This window comes from Andrena cerasifolii, chromosome 6, assembly GCF_050908995.1.
Source record: "Andrena cerasifolii isolate SP2316 chromosome 6, iyAndCera1_principal, whole genome shotgun sequence".
NCBI lineage: Eukaryota > Metazoa > Arthropoda > Insecta > Hymenoptera > Andrenidae > Andrena > Andrena cerasifolii.
Genome location: NC_135123.1, coordinates 4786256 through 4813750, shown reverse-complemented (window position 1 = coordinate 4813750; position 27495 = coordinate 4786256). Strand labels below are relative to the sequence as shown.

The 27495-nt window shown below is 36.0% G+C and overlaps 1 protein-coding gene across 1 annotated transcript in view; it reads right to left on the bottom strand.

The window, feature by feature from the left end:
• Positions 1-652: 652 nt before the first annotated feature.
• LOC143369799 (furin-like) overlaps positions 653-27495 on the bottom strand; it is a 431604-nt gene continuing 404761 nt past the window's right edge. Inside the window, exon 5 of the mRNA XM_076814185.1 lies at positions 653-1324. Coding sequence (XP_076670300.1) covers positions 1262-1324 — 63 coding nt within the window. The 3' untranslated portion in view covers positions 653-1261. The remainder of the gene's footprint in view (positions 1325-27495) is intronic.

Genomic DNA, 27495 nt, shown 5'->3' with positions numbered 1-27495 from the left:
GGCTAACCTGTAAAAGCATATGCAAAAAGAATTGCGTCGTTGGATGAGCTCTCACCTATTTGGCGAGATTTTTCCTGAAAGTTTTCAACTATTTCGTTGTGGTTTCAACTTTCAAACTTTTCATATTTCATGGTGACTTAACTTTTTCTTTACGGAATCACTAAGCCAACTGGCCCATGTCGCATCCAGTGTTATAGATCAGTGTGGGTCCTGAACTCGCCATAAAATATTAATCGTTTAATTTTTTTTAATGCCAACCACGTACCCCCTCCCCCACACGCGCACGTACAGAAAGTTAGTAGAATTCTAGTAGATTTTCTTCAAGGCCTCAGTAGAAAACTCTGGTCAGTTACCGTGTTAAAATTGTTGTAATAGTAGAAAAAAAATTTTCTATAAACCTTTTAACCCTCGAGCGGGCGCGGTTTGTGAACTCCGTTCACCGATCTGCGTATTTCCTTCATTAGGTCTCGGTAAGACAAACATTCTCTCCACGCGATCGTGGTGTGTTTCAAGAACCCTATGATGCTTGTGCCAGTTGATTTTCATTTTTGATGTTAAAAATGTTTTACATATACTATATTTGTGTTTTTAAATACATTTACTGCATTTTTGGATACATTGCTAATATTTTCCCATCACATTCAATTTAAGTTAGCACCGTCAACAGAGAAACCGTTTCTGAAGTGTAATATATAAGGGGGCTAAAATGATTATTTTCAACTGATCAACTAAGTTCACCATTTGTGTAATTATAAATTAAGGAAATATTCTAGAGAAGATGTAGCATATTACTATTTTTAACATCTATTCCTGTTTCTTGCCCATTACCGTGTTTAGTTATAAATGAATGAATAATAATTTCCGTCTTCTTTTTCGTATCCCTTCGGTATACCGCTACGCAAATATAACAACCACAACATTCGAAGTAGTGAACGCGTGAGTGCAACTGATTGCAAAGAAGTTACACGGGGAAACAAGAAGCAAAATTTTGTAACTGATTAACGACGCTAATACATTAATAAATACTCGTAAATATTTAACGTACAGAATACAAAAATTAACTTTTGCAACAGTTAAAAAATGGAGATAAGTGCACCCAGTAAAACTGATTATATTCTTACTATGCGCAAGAGATTTAAAAACGTGTTGGCTACATAATTTGCGCGCCACCCTTAAAGTGGATCACATCGTTCGACATCCAAGATTAATTTTAGTGGAGCGTTAGGTACAGAATTACGAAAACGGCCGTGGCATTCCTGCATTACGTCCAGGGATGAAGACCCCGAAAGAGCGCTCGTTCATTTCCTCGACAGCTCAGACTCACCTGAAACAGAAAGATAACGCCGGAATTAATTATGCGTCCCAGCTCGCGAACACGAAGACCAGTTCAGTTGTTTCCGTCGGATTACCAAATTATTTGCTATCAATTACAGGGATTTATCGTATTCGGGATCAAATATTAATCCGTCTGGGGTCTGCGATTTAACCTTCGTTCGGTTTCGACGTTTTATCGCTGATCATGCAAATAATGGGACAGTAAAATGGAGTAACACGGTGATATTTAACCGGAATGACCATCGAAAGGGAATTATCGAATTCTGTATTAAAGACTGATTACTGCCAGCAGTTTAGAACGGAAAGCGACCCATGGAGACCTTTTTATTCGTTTACCCCTAATAATTTAATAAATTCGAAACTGTGCCTGGATGTTTGTTATTCAATCACGTCACAACTTAGGGTAAACGACCCAATCACTGCCACCCACCCAATTACTGTCACCCTAAACTGTTTTACTTCAAATAACGAATAAATCTTGTGAAATGACACATAAAAAAAATTTAGCATACAATTGAAACTGTAATTTATACGATACAAAAAACAGCCATTAACTTTTCCTTCGTTAATTTGGATGAAACGATCAAACATATTAGGAGATATTAGGATATTAGGAGAGTGAAAACACGATGACTTCCTTACTCTCAAAAGAGAGAACAAGGCGTTAAAGAAAATGCTGTAATTGTAATATTTAAGCCATTAACATAACAAAATATAATGTTTTGGATAATATAAGCATCATAGAAAGTATTAACGATCGGAATTCAACGACTCATTAAGTCTGCTTATTTATTAATTGGGTGACAGTGATTGGTACAAGCGTTTCAAGCATGAGACGACAACCTTAGAATGAGATAAACAGTATTAGGTTAGCTGGCAGTAATTGGAGTGTCAGTAATTCAGTAAAATACATTTTAAGGGTGTCAGTATTGATCCCGAAAATATATTTTCGAAATTGATGAATTTATACGCAAAAATCGACGTTTTAAGATCCACCAAATTTTGTTCATCAAGTAAACATATTAAACAATAATAAATAACAAGAGCAACATATACCTTTAGTCTATAAGTACAAAACTATAAAACAGTGTCAGAATCAACGCTTAAAGTGTCAGTAATTGGGTTCTCTACCCTACGCAACGGATCTTCCTGCAATTTTGTATGCACGTAGTCCTGGTCCAGAAATAACGGATAGGAAATTTACTATCCCGATTTTTTTAACCGATCTGGACGAAATTTTGCATAATTAGAACCTCTCTCGAACCCTGCGATAAATATAGGCTACATGGAATTCCACGCTGTAACGCGATTGATCGTGGAACCAAAGATTCCAGCGCTGGTCACGCGCATTAATTGTAATTCGTAAAATGTTCACGCGTAACGCAAACATTGGCGAGCCGAATAGTCGGTAAACGATAATTTATTCATTGTCATTAAATACCGCGGATATTTGCCAGGACCGATTATTCGGTCGGTGTTTACGTTATAAGGATGTTTAATGTTCGTAGCAATAGAAAATTATTGGTTGCACAAAATACATCGCATTCGTGGCAAATTGCATGCCCCGCTGCTCAATTACGTTACAAATACAAGATGTAATTCTGTTAAAATTATTGTCAGCCGCAATACATCAATTACGAGGTTTCGGTAAAAGACGTGATTATAATGTAAAGCCTTGTTGGCCAGCCGCTTTTTCATTTTATTATGCATTTTAACTTTGCGTTAACTGCGCTTCAGTGGTTAGTAGCGACGAGGATTTAAAATAAATGAACTTTGGAGTGCTGCGTTTTGTTGTACAGCACAGAATCTTCGAGGAAGGAAAATATTTTTAATACTTGCAGGTAATCATTGAAATTTTTCTCTCAGGATTGCTTTTATTTGAAACTTTTCACGGGGCTCGGAGTATTTACACTGCGTTCCACATTAGAGCATACTCGTTTCGCGCAGGGATACACTGTTGATTGGTAGTAAACCGGCGGGGGAAATGCTACGACCAATCGCGGAAGCGCTACGACTAATCGCGGAAGCGCTACGACCAATCGCGTGCGTCGGATCCGTGGGAGCTGCGCAGATCGGTCGCAAATCGGTAGCGGCGTTGGTACACTCTTATATGGAACGCAGTGTAGAAAAAATCAGGAGAATATGTTTCTCAAGGATTATTTGAACTGTTATAATATTATAATATAGAAAACGATATCTACTACTGAAAACATTTTAATAATAAATCAACAATAGGTAAATTGATGAATAATGTTAAACATAAGTCAGTTCCAGGAGTAAGATTGCTGTATGCACAGGGATCTAAGTAGTTAGTGTTGCCACTGTGACACCCTTGAATCTACAGAACTCAGAAATGAAAAGGAACGTTATGTTTATAGAATAATTTTGGCCAAAGAGCAAGTTATGGGTTCTATACACCACTGGAACCTTGTTAAAAGGGAATTTAATGACACCATTTTCATCTTGATTAAAATTAGTGAATTAATAAAAACAGTTTTCGTAATTTCGTATATATGAACAAGTTTTTTTCTGGAGCCCAGTTTGCTGAACTTAATGAGGACTTAATGCTAAGAAATACTCCAATTATGTGGCAGCTTTTGTGAAAGAACGAACTTAAATGAAGAATAAATTAATAATAATAATATTTAATAAAATAATATTTAGTAATACAAACTGAATATCAGAAAATGAAAACTTAATCCACGAGATAAACTTAATAAATTATAATCTCGATTAGGGTTGTTAGGAATATTCGATTATTCTAAGTATATTTGAATATTTGAATACCGTAGACTGGGATGACTTTGCTCGCCGGAGCGACTTTGCCCACATTTTTTACTCTGACTGAAAAATTACCATATGATTGAATTCGCTATTGTTTTTTTTTCGTATGACCTTGGAGAAATTTTTGCTATCGATTACAAAACACCATGTGTTCTAATTACTTCACAATAGAATAAAATAAAGTTTTTCCGAATAGTGGGCAAAGTCACCCCAGTTTACGATACCAGAGAATTCGAATTTGAGATTCGAATAATTAGGAGTATTCGAATATTCGAACATTATATTCGGATGTTCGAATTATTTAAAGACATTATTCGAATATTCGAATATATCTCTAATCTCGATGCCTTACTTACAAGGGATGATCCCGAACCCGGAAATTCCAAAAATTCTTAAACTTTGTGAATATGTAGGGAATTTCCTCCTGATTACAACGCAATTTTTGTTTGCCGCCCAAATTCACTCGAAGGGGGTGAAATTAACCCCTGAAAATCCGGTAATTTTCCGATTTTCTGTTATAACTCGCGAACTGTAAAATAATTTGTTTACCAAATGATAGATCCAATTAAAAAAAGTAACTTTTGTGTGGAAACTTTCTTTCTATCTCTTACACATTGCGAGTTACAAAGTAAAATCGGGAAATAGCCGAATTTTCAAGGGTTAATTTCACCCCCCTCGAGTGAATTTGGGCAGCAAAAAAAATTGCGTTGTAATGAGGCGGAAATCCCTTACATATTCACAAAGTTTCAGACCTTTTTGAATTTTCGGGTTCGGGATCTTCCCTTGTTAGTTATTTCAAAGTTCATACAAGTTCAACAAATATTCTGTAATTCAGTTTCAAGAATGTACCTCATCACTCAAATGCTAAATCACTGACTAAGGAACGAATCACTGAAGACTCTGAAGAGTGTTCAGAAGAATCGATACAGCCATATTCTCGTTATAAACACACACGCTGCTGGTTTCATTCAGTGGGCTAGCTATAAGTCTGCAGCGGTGTGGCGGAACCGCAAATTTCCCGAAGCATCCGTAAACTGTCATTTTGGGACTGCGAGAATGTTTACAGTAAGCCTCAACATCGATTCCAGGTCGACAATGGAAAGGCCGAGGAATGAAGCTCTGTTGAAAATCAATATCAGCAAGTATCAATCGTAATCAACACGACAGTTAGTTTGCTCTTGCATCCGACCATCGCGGCGTAGCGCAATCGCGCGAGATTCATTTTGCACGAACTGGATATAAACTCGAAGCGTAAGGAACGCAAACATTAGAAATCATAGTGGCAGAGCTGTTGATCGAACTCATCCGTGCGCAACAGATTTAATAAACAACACTGCATGCATCTGTTGATCAAAGAAAGATGATTGTGGATTCTGTTGTTAATTAGCATACTCCCCCTCATGAAGCGTAAAAAGTAACAACAAATTCATTTCTAAACATTAAGTGGACAGGTATGGAAGGTTGAAGAGATCAAGTTTAACGTCGTAGAACTCAAAAGAACAGGTCTACTAGTAAAGCATCCATGCAGAGTTGGGCATTATTCGACTAAGTTATTCTTCGATTAACCTTCGATAAAAATTTCGAATACAGTGAAGTTATTCGAGAGTAACGAATAAATTTTTAGTCGTTATTCGTCGCGAATAAGCCGCTTCGGCTCGAGTAGATACACTCGGAAAGCGTTTCCCTTGCCTCATGATACCCCCCCCCTCAGTCCGGCCGGAGGCCGAGGGCCTCGGGGCCTGTGATGCCAGATCGGGGACGGGTTTCCTCGAGAATTTCCCCCACCTCGCGCACACTACGCCGGAACGACGCGTCCGTGAGCTCGGCGCTTCGGAGTCCAACTCACGGACACGCAGCTCCGGCGTAGTGTGCGCGAGGTGGGGGAAATTCTCGAGAGAACCCGTCCCCGATCTGGCATCACAGCTCGGGACCCGAGCCGCAGCGGCTCGGGTTCTGACCCCCGCTTATTCGTGTCGCTTAGTTGCCACGGCGGTCCTTCGAATAACGAATAACGACTAACGACTAACAATTTAGTCGACTAAAAATTTATTCGACTAAAAATTTATTCGTTATTCTCGAATAACTTCACTTTATTCGAAATTTTTATTCGAGTTCATTCGAATAAAAATGTAGTCGAATAAAAATTTATTTGACTAATGCCCAACTCTGCATCCATGACACCCTCGGGGGGGGGGGGGCATGTCCTGTGCACTACTTTTTTAACGCCTGCATTAAATACAGTCTTTCGAGCGCTTATAAGAACTCTGTTAATGGGCAACATATCTACACTCAACCGGAACATCCCCTTAAGTCTATACAGTGATTTGTCACCAAAGAGCGTACCGAAAATATGAATTTAATGATACTATTCTTAACTTCGAAATTAAATGTGGTCTCCTGGAAAAACGCCGTAAAGTTAAAATTGCATTTGGTTCGCGGTTCGTAGCTCGTGCAGGTAGGGGAGATCGGGGCAAAGCGAAATGGAGAGGCAGAATGAAATATTGTTTTGTACATGCTATTATAGGTATAGTAGTGCTACTGTAGTGGCTATTCTAGTAGGTATGCCTAGGGCTGCCATCCGTCCGGGTTTCCCCGGATTTGTCCTCTTTTTTTAGGGCGTCCAGGGAAGTCCGGAGGGATTTTCTGTAGTGATCTGGGTTTTTCGATGCTGCTCGCTCAAAAAGTCATAAATATTTTATCTTTATTTCTTGATTGCGGGTTACTGTAAGACAATTCGGCGCTGAGCGGATAAGACTGGTCTATGCATCGTGGATGTTTTCGGTGCCTCGATACTTTTTAACGGCGAACGTTGAAAAACGGGGGTTGTGTCTAGTATTTCTTTTTAATTAAATATTATTACATTTTTTAACATACGGGTTTTGTGCATACATTTTACGGTTTCGCTAGAGTTTTCTGAAGGTATGTTTTAAGTTTCATAACGATCCCTTAATATTTACTCAAGTTATCGCAATTTATGTTTAAAGAAATAATGATTTTGGACGATGAACAATTTTTTGTTTATAATTTTTTACTCGAATAGTAATGATTGAATAAACAAACTGTAAATAGAAAATATGTGTGTCGCGACGAGCTTTACAACACTATATTTTATAAAATACAGTTTAACAACATTTAGTTTTCCAATATTTCTTAACGTTTGGAAAATTATTTTTCACATTTTCGAGCGCTAGTCCTCTTATTGCCGTCAATTGTATCCAGCTTTTAGCGTAGGTATTGTAATTTCTTTTCAATTTTAGATATTAAGAAATTAGTCTTTTTTTTTAATTTTTTTCACGAACAAATTGTAACATATTTTTTGTAAGTTAGTGTTCAATAAAAATACTTGATTTTCCCTGACAGTATTTATTTCGTCGGCGATTTTACAGTTTACTGCGTAGAAAGAATGTAGAAGATCCTTTGAAAAAATATTCTATCAAAATCTAAAACGAAAGAGCTTTTGTATCGTGAATTTTAGAAAACAAAAATATATAATACAACACAGTAAAAAAAAATGTACTTGGTTCTGTTCTTTTTTGTGTTACAAAATCTTAAGCTTGCTGGTTCACTTTACCCGTGGTTCCCCAATTTCAGGAAAACTCGCGAGGTGTGAGCCGTATCTAAACTGCGTTCCATATAAGAGCGTACCAACGCCGCTACCGATTTGCGACCGATCTGCGCAGCTCCCACGGATCTGACGCACGCGATTGGTCGTAGCGCTTCCGCGATTGGCCGTAGCACTCTCCCTGCCGGTTAGTAAACCAATCAACAGTGTATCCCTGCGCGAAACGAGTACGCTCTAATGTGGAACGCAGTGTAGATAAAATAGACATGTGCGAAAATTTAATAATTTATAGAGATAAAGTGTATAATTGTAGTAATTTTTCCCAAATTTATTCATCTGTCTTATAGCACCATAAGCTCCAAAAAAAAAAACAGGACCCGTTAAATATATCCTATATTTTACGATATGCGTAATAAAATTCCGCTAGATTTATGCGCGCACTAGAAATTTATTAGCAAAGGCGTACAATCTATTTGTAGTCTATCGACTCATAGCAGAAAGTTATTCAAACTACGAAGCTTCGCTCACTAATATATTCCCTAGGAAATATGCTGTTGAAACAATTACTTATTGCGACCCATTAATACGCCAGATAATCTTTATGGTAGAAGTTAGCGCAAGTTCCGCCCCTAACAGAATATTTATTCACAAAAGTTTTCGGAACGAGAAAAAATATTGGAAGATATGTTACCTAACCACTAAGCATAATGCTGCTGTTCATATTTCTTCACGCTTTTTGAGAAATGCTTCACCCCTTTCGCGAGACCATCCCTCCTCCTTTCACCAGAAGATGAACGATATTGCTCGATTACCAGGAACGAGGACACGCGTTTCTTTTGTATTTATAATCGAACTACAAGAAGGCGAGCAGGCGGAGCATAAAATGAAAAAGAGAAGAGGAAGGGTGTATTGGGAAAAACGGTGGCGTAAAGACTTCGTGCATTAAGGTTAACGAATCGGAAGCACGCACCGGGGAATAGTAGAATCTGGTGAGATAGGCACCGCCGGATGTGTATGGTTTATGACACTTCCGTTTCAGATGAAACAGCTCCGCTGCCTAATGTCCTTCGTCATTGCTCACCGCACCGTTTTTAAATATTCATTCGCCCCCGTGATATTGCATTTCACAGTGACTAAAATATTAATAAACTTTTATTCAAACTCTTCTGTAAAACTGATTGTTCCTTTTCGAATTTCCAACACTCCTTCGCGAATAAAATCCGTAAATTTATTGGAATAAAAGTATTTGCATACACTCTAGTGATGAGAAATTTATTGATATAAAAAATAATCGTAATTGTCACTGAAAATGTGACAGAAAATTTCTCGTACTATATGATTTTAATGGAAGTCAAAATTTTGACGGACAGTGTTAGTAAAAATATAGGAGAACGAGTAAATTTTACGACTATTTTAAAAAATATACACGTTGAAAAAATGTGTCAATATTCCAGATAATTCTTTTACAGATCCGATTTTACTTTTTTTTTTTAAATTGATCCTTTGGAAGCAGCTTAACTGTGTTATACCATTTTTTAATTTTATAATAACCCACGTTAGTTGAAAGGAAATGATTGCATTAGAGATTGATAACCGCTGCACAATTTAATAATATCAAATTCGTAGCTTTGATACGATATGTTACGTCAATTTGTACATCAAGTGCTGGCGAATTCTACATATTAATTCCAAATATTGACTTTCATTATAGCTTACACCGGGTCGAATGGCTACAAATAAATGACAGCCCCACGTTTACTCACATTAGATCTGATTCCACGCTGTGTATATTACCACACAATATTCAAACATTAATTAACATTTTGACTACCAAGCTAATTGCATAAAAATATTTTCGGAATCTCCTACAAATTTTCTTACAATTTATTTCGTTACACCGACGCAACACTGTTTTCCATTAAAAATGTTGTACTTTCAGATTTCAAATTTACCCACATTCAAAAGTAAAATTGTTCTGAAAAGTCCCAACAAAAAACCCCTAGCAATTTTGCTAAAATGTTTACCGCGACAGACAAGTTACTAGAACACTGATTTTTTATTTCTATTTTAAATGTTCTTATTTTACGTGTATCTGTATTATTCATTTAAAAAATTAATCCAAAATGTATGAACGAGATTATATCAAAACATAATGGAAGCCAAATAATACATGACGTAACAGTATTGAATTTTATCGCGATATTTTAACAGCAAAGTTACATAAATCGAAATTGTTTAACAAATCACAGGAACAGGTGTCTCGTTGACCCGACTAAAACAATTTTCCCGGGTGAACGGACGGGCGACTACAGGAAGTCAACTATGAAACATTGGTAAAGATTCCCCCACCCGATAAAGTGCGCGAGATTCACTATGACATCACGAAATCAACGTTTGTTTGCGCCAATTAGTTCCCCACGTGGACACTTAACACCGTCAGTGGCGTATGGTTTTCAGAAATGCCCATTCAAATCAATCGGGCCTATTTTGAGCGATAGCTTCTGCCAGGAAAGTTTTGTCCGGCTCGCCCCGCATTTTGAAAACATGGCGACGCTATTGAAAATTTAAACTTTCGCGGTGTCTACTAAATCACCGTGAGAGTTCTACGAATAGATCGGCGAGACTTCTCCGATGGAAACGAATCCAAATACGACCCAATTCGGACTATTTTACATATACCGAAATAACTGTACTCGCTGCAGAATTGCGCAGACAAATTAGGTTAGAATTAGCCCGTATGAGATCAAGTTTAGACTCATGTTCGTTATGAGAGTCTCGCCAACCCAGTAGTGAAACTTTCACGAAGTAATTTGAAGCACCGAAGTAAACTGTTTCTTTTTTATTTTTGTACTGATTTTGCTTATATTTTTAGCATAACTACCGTAAATTTAAGAATTTTGAGCTTCTTTTTATATTAATACACTGTGGATAGATATTAGCAAATTACAATTAATATTAAAAGTATAAAGTATCCAACAAACAAAAGAACGTTTAATTTAAGTGATGGTTGCAAAATGGCTAATAACTGTACTTGATTAAAAATTGATATTAAGTATATCCACCAATAATTTAGAAATTTCATTGTACTGTTGGTAGCTTTTCGAAGCTATCGGTTAACCAGTATTACTCTATGCGTGTGTATGCGCATTAATGATGTAATCACGTCGGTTGGCCGAGTTAACAACATGAATTTAAAAGGATACATCGTGTATAAATTAACGCTACAACGTAACTAAATCAGTGAATATACCTATTCGCTCTATGCCGTGCGCCAACTCAAAAGCACTATCGTTACGAGATTCCGAGTTAACGAAATTCTATATGCCGAAATTATTGGCTGTATCAAATATCAAATTTATTTGAGCGCACGCAGCATTGAACCCCAACAGGGTAAACTTGCCTAAATCGTACGCTTAAAGTAGTTCCTGAATAATCTATCAAATTCAAGAATTCATTCAAATTTCGTACAAAACTAATTTCGAATACAAGAAAGCCTTGTACAAAGTTTAAAATCGATTTACCGCATAATTATCGAGAAATTGTTAATTAAAGTTGATGCATTTTAACACAGTGGCAGAGCAGGAAAAAGGGGGTTATAGTTTCAGGTTTTCTTCTGAAACAGGAAAAGTATAATCAAGAAGTGTACCAAATTTGGCACGAAAGTACATCGAAATGTCACGAAATGAATTTAGTAAATTCTGCGAAATTGACCACATGGTTTCTTCGTAAAAGCCCATAAAAAATAGGTTTACGTGCAAATGTTTTAGAAATTACCTATGGAAACTTTATAAGTTTAATGCTGTAAGTCCCAGTGTTGCAACGGTGCAACACTCATTTTAAATGCGCGCAAAATTCTATCACCTGTTTATATTTCTTTTGTTAGCAACCATCCGTAGTTTTGCTGCTAGTAAAGTAGATTTCAATGTTTTCGGCTTAGAAAATCGAACATTCTCTTCGAAGATGTATCGTAGAAATGTAGATTATTATAAAAATAAAATAAAAGAAAATGTAATGGAAATATATGGAAATTTTTTACTCAAAAGCTATAACACATTTCTCAAAAAATCTTTTTTTCTATCTAAAATAGAAAATTCAAAAGAATTTACTTATTGTGTTATATTATCTAGTATTTGAACGAAGGATTTTTTTATCCGATGCTTAGTTTTCTTTTAATTTACGAAAATCAGGTACGATTTATGACAAAAATTGAAACTTTAATTTAAACATCAGCCATTTCTTCCCAAATCAATATTTCGAAAAATCCTTCGTTCAAGTACTAGATAATATAATACAATAAGTAAATTCTTTGGAATTTTTTATTTTAGATGATCGACTTTCGAGCAGCAGTGGTCACCGCAGAAGCCTTTATTTTTAGAGAACCTTCGAGTGATGGACAATAACTCAGTTATTGCTGAATATTTTTAAATAAAAAAATTACGATGGACGGTGCTAGACGCAATCCTTAAAAGGAAAAAAGATTTTTTGAGAAACGTGTTATAGCTTTTGAGTAAAAAATTTCCAAAGACCACCTTTTTTCGGCCTCCTGACTGAGCATGACCCCTTAAAGGGTTAACTACTGTGCTTTGCTGAGAAAATGTCTGCGGGACGGCAGAAGGCAAGAGAGCAAGAGGGGAGCACTATGAGGGGATCTCATGCCTCGTTTAGTTGCATAGATATGACTCTGTAACACTATCAACTTTGCACCTTCTATAAATCATACCTATTTGCGATAGCAATAGCTTACATTGCGATAAGATCCAGGTATTTGTACGAACAATCTGGAATATTGAAAGATGCGTTATTTAAAATACTATCTTTATGAGTACCTAGTCAATTTCATTTCATTATTATTCCTCGAATATTGTTACTTCATAACCTTACTTCTTTATATGTATATAGGTATGTATTATATTGGAAAAATTATAATAAAAAACAGGACTCTGCCTTCGGTCTGAAGCTCCATTAAACAATAAATTTGTATAACTTTTAAAATTTACCGGCTTGTCGCAGAAACAATTCAAGTTCAAGTTCTATTTAAAAAAACATGTAGGTATATACATAGATGAACAGTCATTCGGGGAGGAAAAATAAACTTTCCCTGCAGAAACAACGCCGAGTTTGTCTATAGATGGAAGAGGAAGGGCTATGTTATTTCTGGATCGTAAACAATACTATTGCGAAACTGGTACCTACATTGATTTCACGGTATCGACTTCCTCTGTTTAGGAGCAACTCGTAGACCATCTACCAACAAGTTTAAACAACTTTGTTCAACGTCTCGAGCGATACCCACACAACCAAATGTAACCAACGCGGATACTTTATCGTTGTATCCATTCGCTTAAGGGGTAATGCCACTGTAGAGCCCGGAAGAGCAGCCGGATTTTCAGATTTATTTATGCGAGAATAATGAATGGAATACGAAATCTGTTTAGAGGCCTTTGTTGTACATACCTTGAAGTACGATCACAATTTTTTTTTTAAATTTTTAAATATAAAATAGCGGCGCCACAGCTCCACAAAAGAAGCTTCTTCTGAAAAACAGGGTTCCGCGACTGGAAAGATTTGTCCTTCAATTTTTGACGTAGAACAAAAACCAACAATTTTTTAATTCTATATAAGATTATCTCGGGAATTAAAAAATACTGCTTTTTGTAAGAATGCTGCGTGATTGAACAAAATTGTTGAAACGTTTTGTTCAATCACGCAGCATTCTTGCAAAAAACAGTATTTTTTTTAATTCCCTCGTGTACTTCCCGAGATAATCTTATACAGAATTAAAAAATTGTTGGTTTTTATTCAAGGTCAAAAACAGCGTACATATATATATGTCACTATAGGAAACTGTTAAACTGTATGCAACAATAAAAGATATTTGAAATGAAATCTGAGCTGTGAAATGTAAATCCACAAACACTAAAAAATAAAAAATAAAAAAATATATATATATAAAAAAAAACATTTTTATGTTAAACGATTTTATTAAAAATGTACTAAAAAATAAATTAAAATGTACTAAAAACTAAAAAATAATTCGTTTTTTGTGCTACCATCTCGATGGTGTTTTTCACTTTAAATAAAATCGTGAAGCAGGATAAGTCACAACAAATTCATTTCAACGCTTGATTCTGTATTAAACTGATTCATATTCTGTTAGGACATATGCTGCACCACGATTTTATTTAAAGTGAAAAAATACCATCGAAATTGTAGTACAAACAAATCATTTTTTTAGATTTTTTGCATTTTAATTTAGTTTTTAGTGCATTTGTTATCTATTTAGAACCACTTTGGCGCCGAGGAGGACGTCCGCAGTGTTCTCACTGAGGCACAAACATTGCGACTTAAATCCACACATTTGTAATGATATTTTGCAAATATGAAAAATACAATTCTATACTGCAAGGAATAATAAATATTTAACAAAAAAAAACATTAAAATCCGCAAAATAGTTCCTGAAAAAAAAATCATGAAAATGGGCCTCTTCTTCGACCGGAAAAGTATTACAGAATGGACCCTTAAAGCATCTTTCTTGAATCGATTACTTGAAATAATGATCTACATCGATATTAATTCAGTTCAAAGGGACTTTCTCGCATACGAAGCATTTACGAAAATTTCAAATAATTTCTCTTTGCAACTTAGGATTTCACGCAAATTAATAAACAGAGCTATAACTAAATAAATATTAAGATTCAATTTTAAATGTAAATATAATTGGAACACACCCACTTCAGGAGTAGTAATAACAAATTAGTTGTAATGATTCTAAACTTCGTCATGTTACCAGTGCACGATTTTTAACTATAAATGAAAAAAATGTAGAAGTTAATTTTCAAGAATATAGGGATGATCCAACGGTGAAAGCAATTTCATCTGGAACAAAGTCGTCTTGACTACAAGCTGACATCGAAACAATCTTACAAATCGAACGTTATATCGCCGAAAGCTGCTCAATTGTTCCATAAAGCGAAGGCAAAGTGGGGCACAAGATGGAAGTTCAATCCAAATTCATTCGACTGACTTTGTGTCATTCGTGCCCGAATGTTGCACCGTACTTCCGTCCAGAACTTCTTCAATGGCAACGTACGGCTTGGAACGAGATCGCAAATTGCTCTTCGACGAAATGAAATGAAAGACACTTGTACGTACTGCTGCCGTAGCTGGAAGCCAACAGCTCGCGGTGATTCACTACAGCGCAATTTTATGAACAGATAATTCATAGCGTTCCTCATTCCGCAGAGCAATAAATTATCAAATTCTATCAGTCATAAAACTGAAACTTTACGCCTGTGCCCGCGGGAAATGTATGGCCTCTCATTTTTTACGGTCCTCCTGTTTATTTTTTAGACAGTCATTTATGGTACCGAGCTGTGAAAGGTTGTAACACACTATTTACTATTTACTTTGCAAGGAAATACTGTTCGCATGCGTTTTTACGTGTTTTAATAATAATACACTACCAACGAATCTTGACGCAGTTAGGAATCGACTCTGTGAAAAATGCCACATAATAATAGGCTATGGTAAATAAGCTACTTATTCTGAGGTGCAAAGAGAAATAGCAAAAGAATGTTATTTAAAAAATTGAACGTGACTAAAGTTGAATGTAGAAAACCCCTAAACCACTAGAGTCAACAATTACCTCCAGGAACTCAACATACCACTCCCTACTGTAGAAGGACGCAATCCTTCCCTTTATCCCCCATGCGCTGCTTTCGAATTACCTATGGAATCAATAATTTGTGATAACTACAAGAAGAAAGAAGCCAACTGCGAAATATTTATAAACGCATTCCGGGATTTCATCAACCGCACAAACTCCAACTTCATCTTCACCAATGGATCTAAGTCTCCTGAATCAGCTGGCTGTGCTTAGTCACAGAAGATTCCACATCAACTAGATAGACTACCTAACACTTTCTCATCGCTATCCTGTGAAATAGAAGCTATCAAACAAGCGTTAATACACGCAAAAGACTCCAATAACTTCAGTATTTTTACGGATTCCAAAAGTGCACTTGAAACCGTAAGCAATAGATCTCGATTCCCCTGCATCCAAACCACACAAGAAATTATTACGGACCTCAAGAACATAGGGAAAAATATTAAAATAGCATGGATCCTCAGCCACATAGGACTCATCGGCAACGAAACAGCGGGCAAAGCCGCCCAAGAGGCATCTAAACTACCTGTCACTGCGGATCTCAGAGCAAACCTTCCAGATTCAAAAGCAGTTATTAAAGAAGCCACAAATAATCTCTGGAATTACGAATGGCTCAACTATTCCCAAACGAAGCTGCATAAAGTCGGATCAAATGTTCAAGAGAAACTAAATACCCCAGTGCTATCTAGGAAAAATCATACCGCTCTTACAAGGGAACACCGCGAACCCGGATTCATCGATTGGAACGCAACTTTGTTGGTTTTTAGAGTGATTCAAAACAAGAACAATGGCGTCTTTCATTTGGGCCCTATCGCCCTTTAAGGGGGTGAAAACTAACCTCAAAGTCAAAATAACAACTTTCACTTTTTCGCGTATAACTCTCAAAGAACAACAGACAGAAAAAAAAGTTTCAAACAAAAGTTTAATGGCGCAATAAGCGCTACAAACTTCCATTAACAAAATTTTGAAAAGAGTTTTTTTCGTCAGTTATATATTTTTTTTTAACTCTTTTAAAAATTTTGTTAATGGAAGTTTGTAGCACTTATTGCGCCATTAAACTTTTGTTTGAAACATTTTTTTCTGTCTGTTGTACTTTGAGAGTTATACGCGAAAAAGTGGGAGTGCCAATTTGACTTTGAGGTTAGTTTTCACCTCCTTAAAGGGCGATAGGGCCCAAATGAAAGACACCGTTGTTCTTGTTTTGAATCACTCTAAAAACCGACAAAGTTGCGTTCCAATCGGTGAGTCCGGGTTGGAATGACTATTTAATAACTACGAAGCAAAAAAATGTGAGTCTTGTAAAACACCTTTGCGCATAGAACATGTTTTGCTGGCATGCCCTAAGTTCTCCGAGAAAAGAAACCCATTCAATGTTAAGACAAATTTGAAGCTAAACCTGAATGAAGCTAAAAACATCCAGAATATAATGCAATTTTTCAAATCGATTAATTTACTCGACCTCTTATAATTGAGCATTATGTAATCTTGTAACCAATTATTAATCATTGTGCGGAGGTGGGTGGTCGCTACTGACTTCATTGTAGATGCGACCACTTTAAAATAAAACCCTACTCAAAAAAAAAAAAATTGAATGATTTGACTGTAAACGCAACTGTCCAACTGTGAGGTTGGGAAAATATACCCCCCAGAGGTAATTTGTATGCACTGTAGGCGCTTTTGCTCTCACTCCCTAGTATGGTGGTTTCATTTCAAAGAAAAATAATCCCTGCGAAGGGATTTGAAGTTTTGAATTCGTCCATGTTTAGGAAAGCCTATCGAAATTTTGATCAAATAATATTAAAAGGGCATTCAATGTTCTACAATTTCTGTATATATAATTCGTTCGTGCTTCCAACCATTTTATAGATATTAGCGTCTATTCAGAAATGGCTGGAAGTAGAAATAAATTATGTATACAGAAATTGTAGGAAATTGAATGGTCTTTTAATATTATTTTATCAAAATTTCGCTAGGGCTCACCATTTTTGAGAAATTCTTTAAATTCAAAAACATTTATGATTTCTGAATTTTAAAGGGAGATTCCGGTCTTCCAATCGATTTTTTTTCCTTTTTTCGAATGTTCAACCTTTTAGATATACGTGTTTAAAAGGATTTTTGGAAATTCGTAAAATTCCCGAAGTTATAGGCATTTGAGTAACGGCTAATGCATGGATAACACCCGGCCACTCGGCACTCACGTAAAACTTTAAACACGTTTTCCCGAAACAGTGTTCTCAAAATGGGTGGAACATTTATCTCCAAAAGTTATTATCCGACTCGACTGAAACTATTTTTATTTCGAAGAATATACTTCTGGTTCGTGGACAGACCAGTAAAATTTAAAAAAATTGTAATTTTTAAAGGTGTTGATAGGACGAAAAATATAGGGGAAAAAGTGATTTCAAACTACAAGTGTTGTTATTTTCTCCAAAAATGTAATTTTTTGTAATTTATACTGCTTAGTTCACGAACGAGTTTTCATGTCCTATAATGATCTAGCATTGTTTTTTTACTACGTATGTACGCACTGTACGTACGTACAACGGAAACTACACTCATATAGTGTATAAAAAGAAAAGAAATTTGATTTCGGACCTGCTGTTCCATTTCGTCTTTTAGATGTAGACAATCGTATAATCGTTCCTTACAAAATTCCTATTTGATTAATCACTACATCCACAGATGTAATCCACTCGTGAACAACCCCTTCTCTAGGCATAAAAATAGATGCTACTCCTGGACGAATTAATCAAATAACTTTATACTCTAATCGAGCAGGCTTATTCTATGGGCAATGTTCAGAAATCTGTGGATCAAATTATAGATTTATACCCATTGTAATAGAAAGAACATCAACTAAAAACTTTAAAAAGTGATTAAACTCATTTTAAAACATTTAGGGGGAGTCAAAAAGATTAATTAATATATGAAAATTTATGGATGCTTTTCTATTTATTTATTTTTTTGTATAGTCTCTTAAGACAGCGTACTAAAGGAAGGTAATACAATTTTTCTATGAAAACTGTAAATTATTCCTGAAAAAAATCTTAAAAATGTCCTTTAAGGGGACTAGCCAGTCAGAAACTCGATTTTTTTGTTGTTATATTTTTGGAAACCCTTCCCGAGTAAAATGCCGTTTGGTTTATGTTAAAATTCGCAAAGTTAAGGACTTTACAGCCGAAAAGGTCGAGCGCACCATAAACCGTTTCTGCGCGCACGCAGGTAGACTAATTCCTCTTTCGAAACTTTAAACGCGTTTTTCTCGGAATCATATTTCCTCTTCGTTTTGCAGTGATTGCAAAAAAAACGGAGGTACAAGTCGATTTGAAAAAAATTCAGCATATGTGAAACATGTCTATTTACGACCTGAACCTACGCGTAAGTCTGTGAAAACTTCTGTTTTGACAAAAAAAAATAAAATGGCTCTTTTCCCAGGCGAAAAATCAAGTTTCTTTAAAATTTGCCGTTTTACAGCCGCCATTTTCATAATTTCGATTTTTTTTCTTTTTCAATAGGTTCAGGGCAGAATGGGGGTCAGGGCAAAGTATAAATTTCACAGAATATTTCACAATTCAATTTCTTACGGCCAGAGTCACTGCAAAATTACAATGGCTCCAGAAAAAAACACCTATATATCAGGCAACTGTAGCGCTGTCATACATATGTATATCTTTTTCAAATAATTATTTTTTTACTGTTTATAGTATCAACAAACATTACCCAAAAGTACTAGTCACAATTTGTATTCATCTCCTCGTAATTAATTCGCAAAAAATACTTGATTTTCGAGCGATCTGGCAGCCTAGTCCCCTGAAACCTAGTCTCGGCACCGTTGTCCGTTGCCCGATTTCAATAAACTTTTTCAGGGATTATAAAAAAAATTCGAGATGTATAAAGAAGCGCCACCCTAGTATGCAGTAAAGAATTTCAAATAATTGCCACACTACGTAATTATTTTAGCAAGCTAATAAACAACACTCTCTTTGTTGCTGACAGACTTCAGACATGTATCAGCGATAGAAGCGACGGGGGAAAAATTTTGAGGGAACATAGACAGCGATACGGTTTCGCTCGAACACGACTATTGCACCAATTCCCTCGTTCTACCACATCCTACGAATTTATTTATTTATTTCACATGAACAAGCAATACCCATTAGTACAAGAAAAAAATGTGAAAGACACAGGGTAGAGACACATCATTACAACACTCAGAACCGCAACAGAAGAAACAATACAAAACAAAAACAAAAAAACAACAAAATATAAAAATATAAAGTACAAAGTGTAACATAAGTCCTATAAATCGTTCGATGAAGTCGCTCTGAGCACGCTGGCTTTAAACGAAGGAAGCGATCCCCGGAAGAGATCAATCTCAGTCCTAAACCTGTTGGCCAGGTTAGAGATCCTGTGAAAGGGGTCAGCATGACCAAACCTGGAATTGTAGAGAGGCGTTCCAAATATGTAGTTCGGCTTGTCTGGTGGGCCTACTAGAGGCATTAAAATTAATGAACCCAATTACGCGAGGGTTGCACACCGTGCCACTGATAATTTTGAATAAGAAAGATAAGTCCGCTACTCTCCTCCTAGACTCCAAGCGTTCGGATGCCCATTCTACGCATAATGGGCCCATAATCATGGTAAAAACGCGGTAAGGGTTCGCCGAATCTGTAAGCCAGGGAACGCAGAGAACGATGTTGCACCCTTTCCAGAACATTTCGGTTCTCACCGTCGAATTTATCGTCGAAAGGCATACTATTCGCGTTGGCGAATGCCGGGGAGGAGCAGAGGAAGAAAGAAATCGCATCCACCGGTAGGAACGTTTTGCCGCCAAATATTTGACACAATCAGGAGCATGCAAATAAAGGAGCCGCCGGCGAAATCAAAATATCGGGTATAAACTATGACTGGCACTTTATACAAATTCCTATCCGCGCAATATGTTATCGGCGAAGTGTAAAAACGTGGATATTGTTAAAACATAGCTCATAGATGATGCATACCAATCTGATGACATTTCAACCCACCCCCCGCGCCTGGTCGTTTCGAGCGGATCTCATTCGCATTCCAGAATGAAAAAAAAAGTGTTCGACGGCGAATTTTCATCGATGAAAAAACAAGGTAAGTATGAATATAACCGTAGGAATTTGTAGGTGGAAGTTAAAAATTGTACAAGTTTTAAATGTAACGCAACCATCGTTGTTGCGATTCCGATATTTCTAAAATTTTAAATGTGCATGATTTGCTACGAGATATTTAAGGGTAGGAAATACTGCATTGCACTTGAATCAAAGTTTGTAAAAGTATAATTGCAGTTTCTTTTTGTACGTATCATAAAAGTGCGACAGAGTGCTATGCAACTTACACACGTTGCACAGTGGTTCGGAATCGTAGAAAGGTGAACTAAATTCAATTTTTCAACCTCTTTGGAAATCCTTGACGTTTTAGCCATAGCTTCTCATATCTATAGACTAAGTTTTGGCGTGAGTAGGGGTTGCTATAAGTCAGCTGAAACTGTTTGGAAAAGGTTTGAAAATGGGGGAAATACCTGCTTCGGAACGGTGAGATTTTCTCTGAAAGTGGCGCACCTACTTTGCCGCACTATATTTTTCAATGGATGAGTTGACTTAACTGTGACTGTGTAGAGTTATGTAGAGTCTTTTCACCTATAAGTACATGTAATATGAAAAGGACATAAGTATCACAAGCGATTGAAAAGTAGCCTTTCGCGAATCTGTATTTCATTCCGTTTTCCGCTTTAGTTACGTTTACAAAACGTTATTCACGCGTAGTCACGATGAATTGTGGATGACAGTATTTGTTAGAATCTACTTAAGATGGATGCATAAGAATTTTTTGCGGCAAGTTGCGTCAATGCGAGAATCGCTGATTTCGGGAATTTTCGCGATTTTCAAACTTATTCTGCGATCTTTAAACGTTTGTAGCTCGGAGCAACGTTAACCGATTTTGATGAAATTTTAGGCACGTATACAACTTACTGCAATCTACAAACGTTTTTTTTTTAATTTTCATTGCAAGCTCACAAAAAAAAGTTTAAAAATCGACCTTTACTATTATTTTCGCTATTCCGACCAAATACATTTTTTTTCAAAACAACGAAACGCGTCAGTTAGCAAACTAATCCTTCTAGCTTCTGAAAAAAACTCAAGTTGTTTGGACCAATTCTAAAAAAGTTATGCGATTTTAAAAAGTGTCCGAATATTAATGCGAGTCACTGTATAAGGGAAATGTAATGCAAACATTGTTAAATCATATTGGAAAGCCAATATAACTGCTTTCATACAAATTCTTATTGCAAAATTAGGGTAAACTTTTCCTCTGGGAAACCTTTTTTTTACCGAAAATTTATATGAATCGGAAGCACGTATCGAAAAACATGCAAATATAACAATTTTGAGTTCAGGAATCTATTCAGTAAAATGTTATTAAGTAAAAGGGACTGTGAAATTTTTACGTATATTCTGACCCCTAATGTGACCAACTATTTTGCTACAATTTGAATGGATTTTTAACCATTTTTTAACTTTTTTTTTAACCAATACTATACAACGTAGGCCATGGGCCTGGCACGGTCGCATTAGAGAGTATAATCACAGGCCCTCAGATACTAAAACGCACCCCCTTCCTACTTTTCCTGGGGAAAAAATTATTTTAGGTTATCCCCAAACTCACATCGGTTCGCTGCCATGCTTTACCCGCCCCCGCACTAATCTAGCCCCAATGCTAGTACCCTGGACAAATTAGAAAGTGGAATGCGTTGTTTCGGAATAAGTCAACGGAAATACTGTACAGAGGGGAGGGAGTGCAGTATTTAAATATATAACATAAAAAGACAATTTTATTCGAAATGTAAAAAAAGTGTTTTAAAGTATTTTCGAAACACCCTAATAGCTAATTCGGTAACTCGCACTGACTCTGCACTGGTGCCAAAAAAATAACTTGAATTGGTTGATTCTTATAGAGCTATCTTCGTTTCTATCAGAAACAACCAATCCAAGTCATTTGCTGGCACCAGTGCAGAGTCAGTGCGAGGTACCGAATTCGCTATAAGTATTTTATGCTGTCGAAATCCCTCAATGTAACCGTTTCGAAAAACAAAGAAACTACATACTCCCACCCCTCCAACCTGCAACAACGAATCATATGCGACAACCACTGTAACTGCCACAATAAAGGTTAGAAAATATGTCCAAATTTTGCAAATTTTTCGCCTCATAATTTTTCAACGAATAGATTCCTAAACTCAAAATTGATATTTTTGCATGTTATTTGATACGTGCTTTCGATCCCTATAAATTTTCGGCGAAAAAAAGGGTTCCCAGAGAAAAAGTTCACAGGATAATACTTTTTTCCGCCCTCGACTTTTCCATGTACTTGGCGTAATTTTTTTTTTACTTTGTTTAAGTTTTATATAGGGATAATATGTACTCGGCTTTCTTATAATGGGGGAGCATTGTTCTACAGAAATATAAAAAGCTGCAAGTCTTAACATCAAACTGTTATTCTTATTTTTTCATTAATGCAATGTATTGTACATTTCTAAGTGATTTTGTACGATCAATTTCGAACAATTGTGAATTATAGCTCTCGGTAGAACAGTGATGTAATTATTAAACGGAAAGCACTCGACGTAATTTGTTGTTGCAATTCCACTCATTCGAATGAAGCATAACCTTGCGTATATATGTATGTATGCACATATATCGCTTATGGTCACGCCCCAAAATTAACAACAACGTACACACGTAATAAACATCCACGGCTCTCCCTGCTTTCAATTCAAATACTAATTCAAACTATTAGGTAAGTGCATAAATTCCGTTCGCTTTACCTGGCGTCGCGTTTAAATTGGTGGCCAATCTAAATTTGCTCGGTGTAATCGGGGAATTTCGACTGTTGAATGCATTACAGATACAGATAAGACACATGAATGTAAACTTACTCCGACTTGTTCTCTGTCTGAAATGTTCGGCGTCAATAGGTCGGTAATTATTATTTTTTTTATATGTTGTTAATTCTCTTCAGTATACCAAACTAGGTCGGTAAATAATAAATCATCTATTAGATTTATCTATTAGATTCGGTAAATAATAAATCATCTATTAGATTTATCTATTAGATTCGGTAAATAATAAATCATCTATTAGATTTGTCTATTACATTCGGTAAATAATAAATCATCTATTAGATTTATCTATTAAATTCGGTAAATAATAAATCATCTATTAGATTTATCTATTAGATTCGGTAAATAATAAATCACCTATTAGATTCAGATGATTTATTATTTACCGACCTAGTTTAGTATACTGATGAGAACAGCATTTGATGAACAGCATATAAAAAATAATAATAATTATCACACAAGATTCCGATAGAAACACAAAAAAAGGAAAACGATGTGTACAGTGGCAAACAGTTAAGTAAGCAAAGAAATATATTATATATATAATAATTGGTAACAGAATGTGCATTTTAAGACCAATCTTACCGTTCCCATTTAATCAGTAACAAAGATTTTATGGCAGAGTGAATAATGCAGGCAGAGTTTACTATCGGTGAATTTAAGGGCAGATGATAATTTTTAAAAATTCAACAAAGAAGTAGGTACTTTTTTGTCGAAGACAGTGAACAGGCTCTGAATGAACCGCTGAAACTGATGACCCCAGATTAATGGCCGCAATTGATTCAAATCCGCCACAAGCGGTAGGAAAAATAGGAGGAAATGCTTGGAAACCCCGGAACAATTTCTCGAAACGACCTCACAACTAGGAATATTTTTTTCTCTTTTGCCACATTCCAGAATCATTTTGAAACGTTTAAGGGGGTACTCTACCCAAAAATTAGATTTTTGTTGATTTTCTTATAGTTTAGGGTTTCGAAAATACGCCCCTAAAATATTAAGTGAAATTCGAAAAACTCCTAGAGTTATAGGGGCTTAAGGCCGCAATTTTTTTAAATCGGGCGCACATTTTTCTCGAAAACTACTGGACCGATTGTGCTAAAATTTGACACACATTCAAAGTGAATGTGTACCTATAGCCCGAACCAGAATTATATTAATAGTTTTAATAAAACCTCCCCCACACCTCGTTTTAGCTCAAGAAAAGTCGAAAAAATCAAATATAAAATTTTAAACAGCTGCGATTTCGGTAACAATGTCCGGACTTGGTTACATCTGGTTCGGGCGATAACTACACTCATGTAGATTAAGAAAATCTTTGGTACTTTCGTATCAGATGACTAGGACGGCCGCAATTCGTGCGCCCGATGGGGTCGGTTTTTGATGACATGACCGGCGTTGCGGCGTGTAACTTGTACAGATTTCAATATAATGCATTCCAAAAATTTGTGTTGATAGTTCAAGCACTACTAAATATGCGTGCAAAACCCCTGCCCTGTAGGTGCGATAGGTTTTTCAGAATTAATTTCCAAATATCACCTTCAAAAACGAGTGTCTAGACTAGAACACCCTCTGAAATGATAATGGTAACAAATAAACAGAGTATAGCGAAGTAACTAGGGAACGGATATTTTGTTTCGAAGAAGAAATCATTTTTTTAAGCAATAAATTCGCCAACTGATGTGATATAATATGAATATTCATGAATAATGAAAGACGTTATTTCTGATGAATTACTAAATCGACATTTAGAATATTTTTCATTAGGAGCAAGTAGAATGTTGATAAATTTGAAATTAGAAATGCCATACCTTGAAAAATGAACGAACCAGTAACAAATTAATAGTCACACCGTACGTTCCCATGAAATCTCTTTAGATACTGACAAGGGACATCACCCAACTTAACAGTTTAACTATGCCGATTTTGATGAGGTTTACTTACAAAAGGACACCATGTCGTAGACACCGATTTTGATGAGCCTTGGCACGATGGATCTATGTCGAAAATAGGTAAATAGGTGTCCGAGCGTTTCAGCCAATAGGCTTTAATAATAGAGATTTTGACATGGAAATTATTAAAAATTTCATAGTGGCCGTGGGGTTTTCGTGGGTAAAAATCCCACAACTACCCTGACGCCCGCGGGGAATTTCCTTCTGGAGGAGGCGGGGTGCCTTTTGAAGATTTCCCCAAGTTAAAAAAAAAGAATTTATAAAAAAAATAATTTAAAAATTTTTTTTTTAACGTGAAGATATCGTCAAAAGGCACCCTGACGCCTCCAGAAGGGAATTCCACACGTATTTTTTTCAACGTCCATCTCTGGAAGGTGAAATCAGCCCTCAAAATTGTGAGTGAAAAGCACTTTGCCCCAGTATCTCGAAAACTGTACACTACAGAGAAAAATCTTTTGGACGAAAATGATGTATTCTTTTATAACAAATTCATCCTCGTAATCAAGCTCGTAATAGGTAAATTTTAAACAATATACTAAAACACAGTAATTTTGCACTGAATCTGATTACGTGGCAGAATTCGTTATAAAAAAATACACAATTTTCGTCTAAAAGAATTTTCTCTATAGTGCACAGTGTCCGAGATATCGTGGCAAAAACGCAAACGCGTTTTTCACCCCCAATTTTGAGGGCTCGATTCACCACCTAGATATAGACGTTCGCCGATAAAAAAAAATACAAAAAAAAATAGTTTTTTTCGATAACTATGATCTACGTAAACCTCATCAAAACCGGCGTGTAACAGCTGGCCGATGTCCCTTGAGTTTAATGACAATTTGCAGTCGCCGAGTTAGACACATGGTCCTGTCTGCCTAAATAATAAAATCAAATGTCACAGTCGGTATTTCAATTTTGTAAGAGAAAACGACCATGCAGTTGGTGTTACTTCGCTGAAGTGTTTTGTACAGTTATTAAGGACAATCGTCAGCCGCCGAGGAACCGCCGAGAATACAATCGAAAGCGAAATCAAGTTACTTTAGCGAAATCAAGTTACTTTGCCATTCTTATTAATGCAACAGTCATTTAGCATAATTGCACAATTAAAAAAATTATCTGACATAATTAAAGACTTTGCAGCAAGAAGGGGGCAGCTCCCAATGTATTAACATTTGGAAACATAATAAAAAACAGTGTTAACAAAATATTTGTAGATATATGTTCAAAGTATTTTATCCACTTGAAATCTGCATATTAACACAGCCTTTAGCACTATTATTAAGTAAAAATATCTGTTCTCTATGGCAGGGTGAATTTTTGCGATTTGGAGTTGCCCCCTTTTTGCACGAAATTGTATAAAAATTCGCTTATCTAGGGTAAATAATTACATTAACCATTATTATTAAACAGTTTTTTTTAAACAAATTATTTTTGTAAAAATGATGCGCTTTAGAAGAAAAAGAATCGAAAATCCGCGAATAAGATGGACAGTTGTTCGAGCGTATTTAAAAACAATTTGTTTTCGATCAACAAATCCGTACGTGCAACGGAAACTACACTTGTACAGTTTATAAAAAAAAATGAAAATTGATTTTGGACGTGCTGCTCCATAGTTACGCAGTTTACCAGCGCACGTGTGGGGTCTAGAAGATTAATTAATATATTAAAATTTATGCATGTTTTTCTACTCATTTTTTTTTTACATTCTCTTAAGACATTGTACTAAAGGTAGGTAATAAAAATTGTTATAAATAAGGACTACGCCGCTCGGGCCCAGTGGGTGTGAGGGCGCCACACTCGCAAATAGGGGCATCATGGTTAAGAGACGATAAAGAAAGCACGTTTTGTTCTAAGTAAGTTTATTCCAACGAAATATACTTATAATAAATCTATTTATTTCTATGATGGTCCTAAGTCTTTTTACCCAACCAATAAAAATTTTGTACGAGAACTGTAAATTATTCCTGAAAAAAAATCGTAAAAAGTGGCCTACTTTTCTGGCCGTCACAGTGGTATTCCCCTTTAAGTACACCAAGGTGGGTAAGCATTTTGGATCTGTGAGATCTTGTACCTAATTGATAATGGAGAATACACCTGGCAATTTCTACCTTCATGGTTACCACTTTACACACCGGCAAATTGTGCTTCAATTACTTTGCTATATCTGCCGCACCATCTATACCACGTGTATGCAGCTATGAAAGCGCCTTTCTTCGCTTTCAAAGCTAACACATCCTTTTTGCTGTATCACGCTGACCGCATAAATCATAAAAT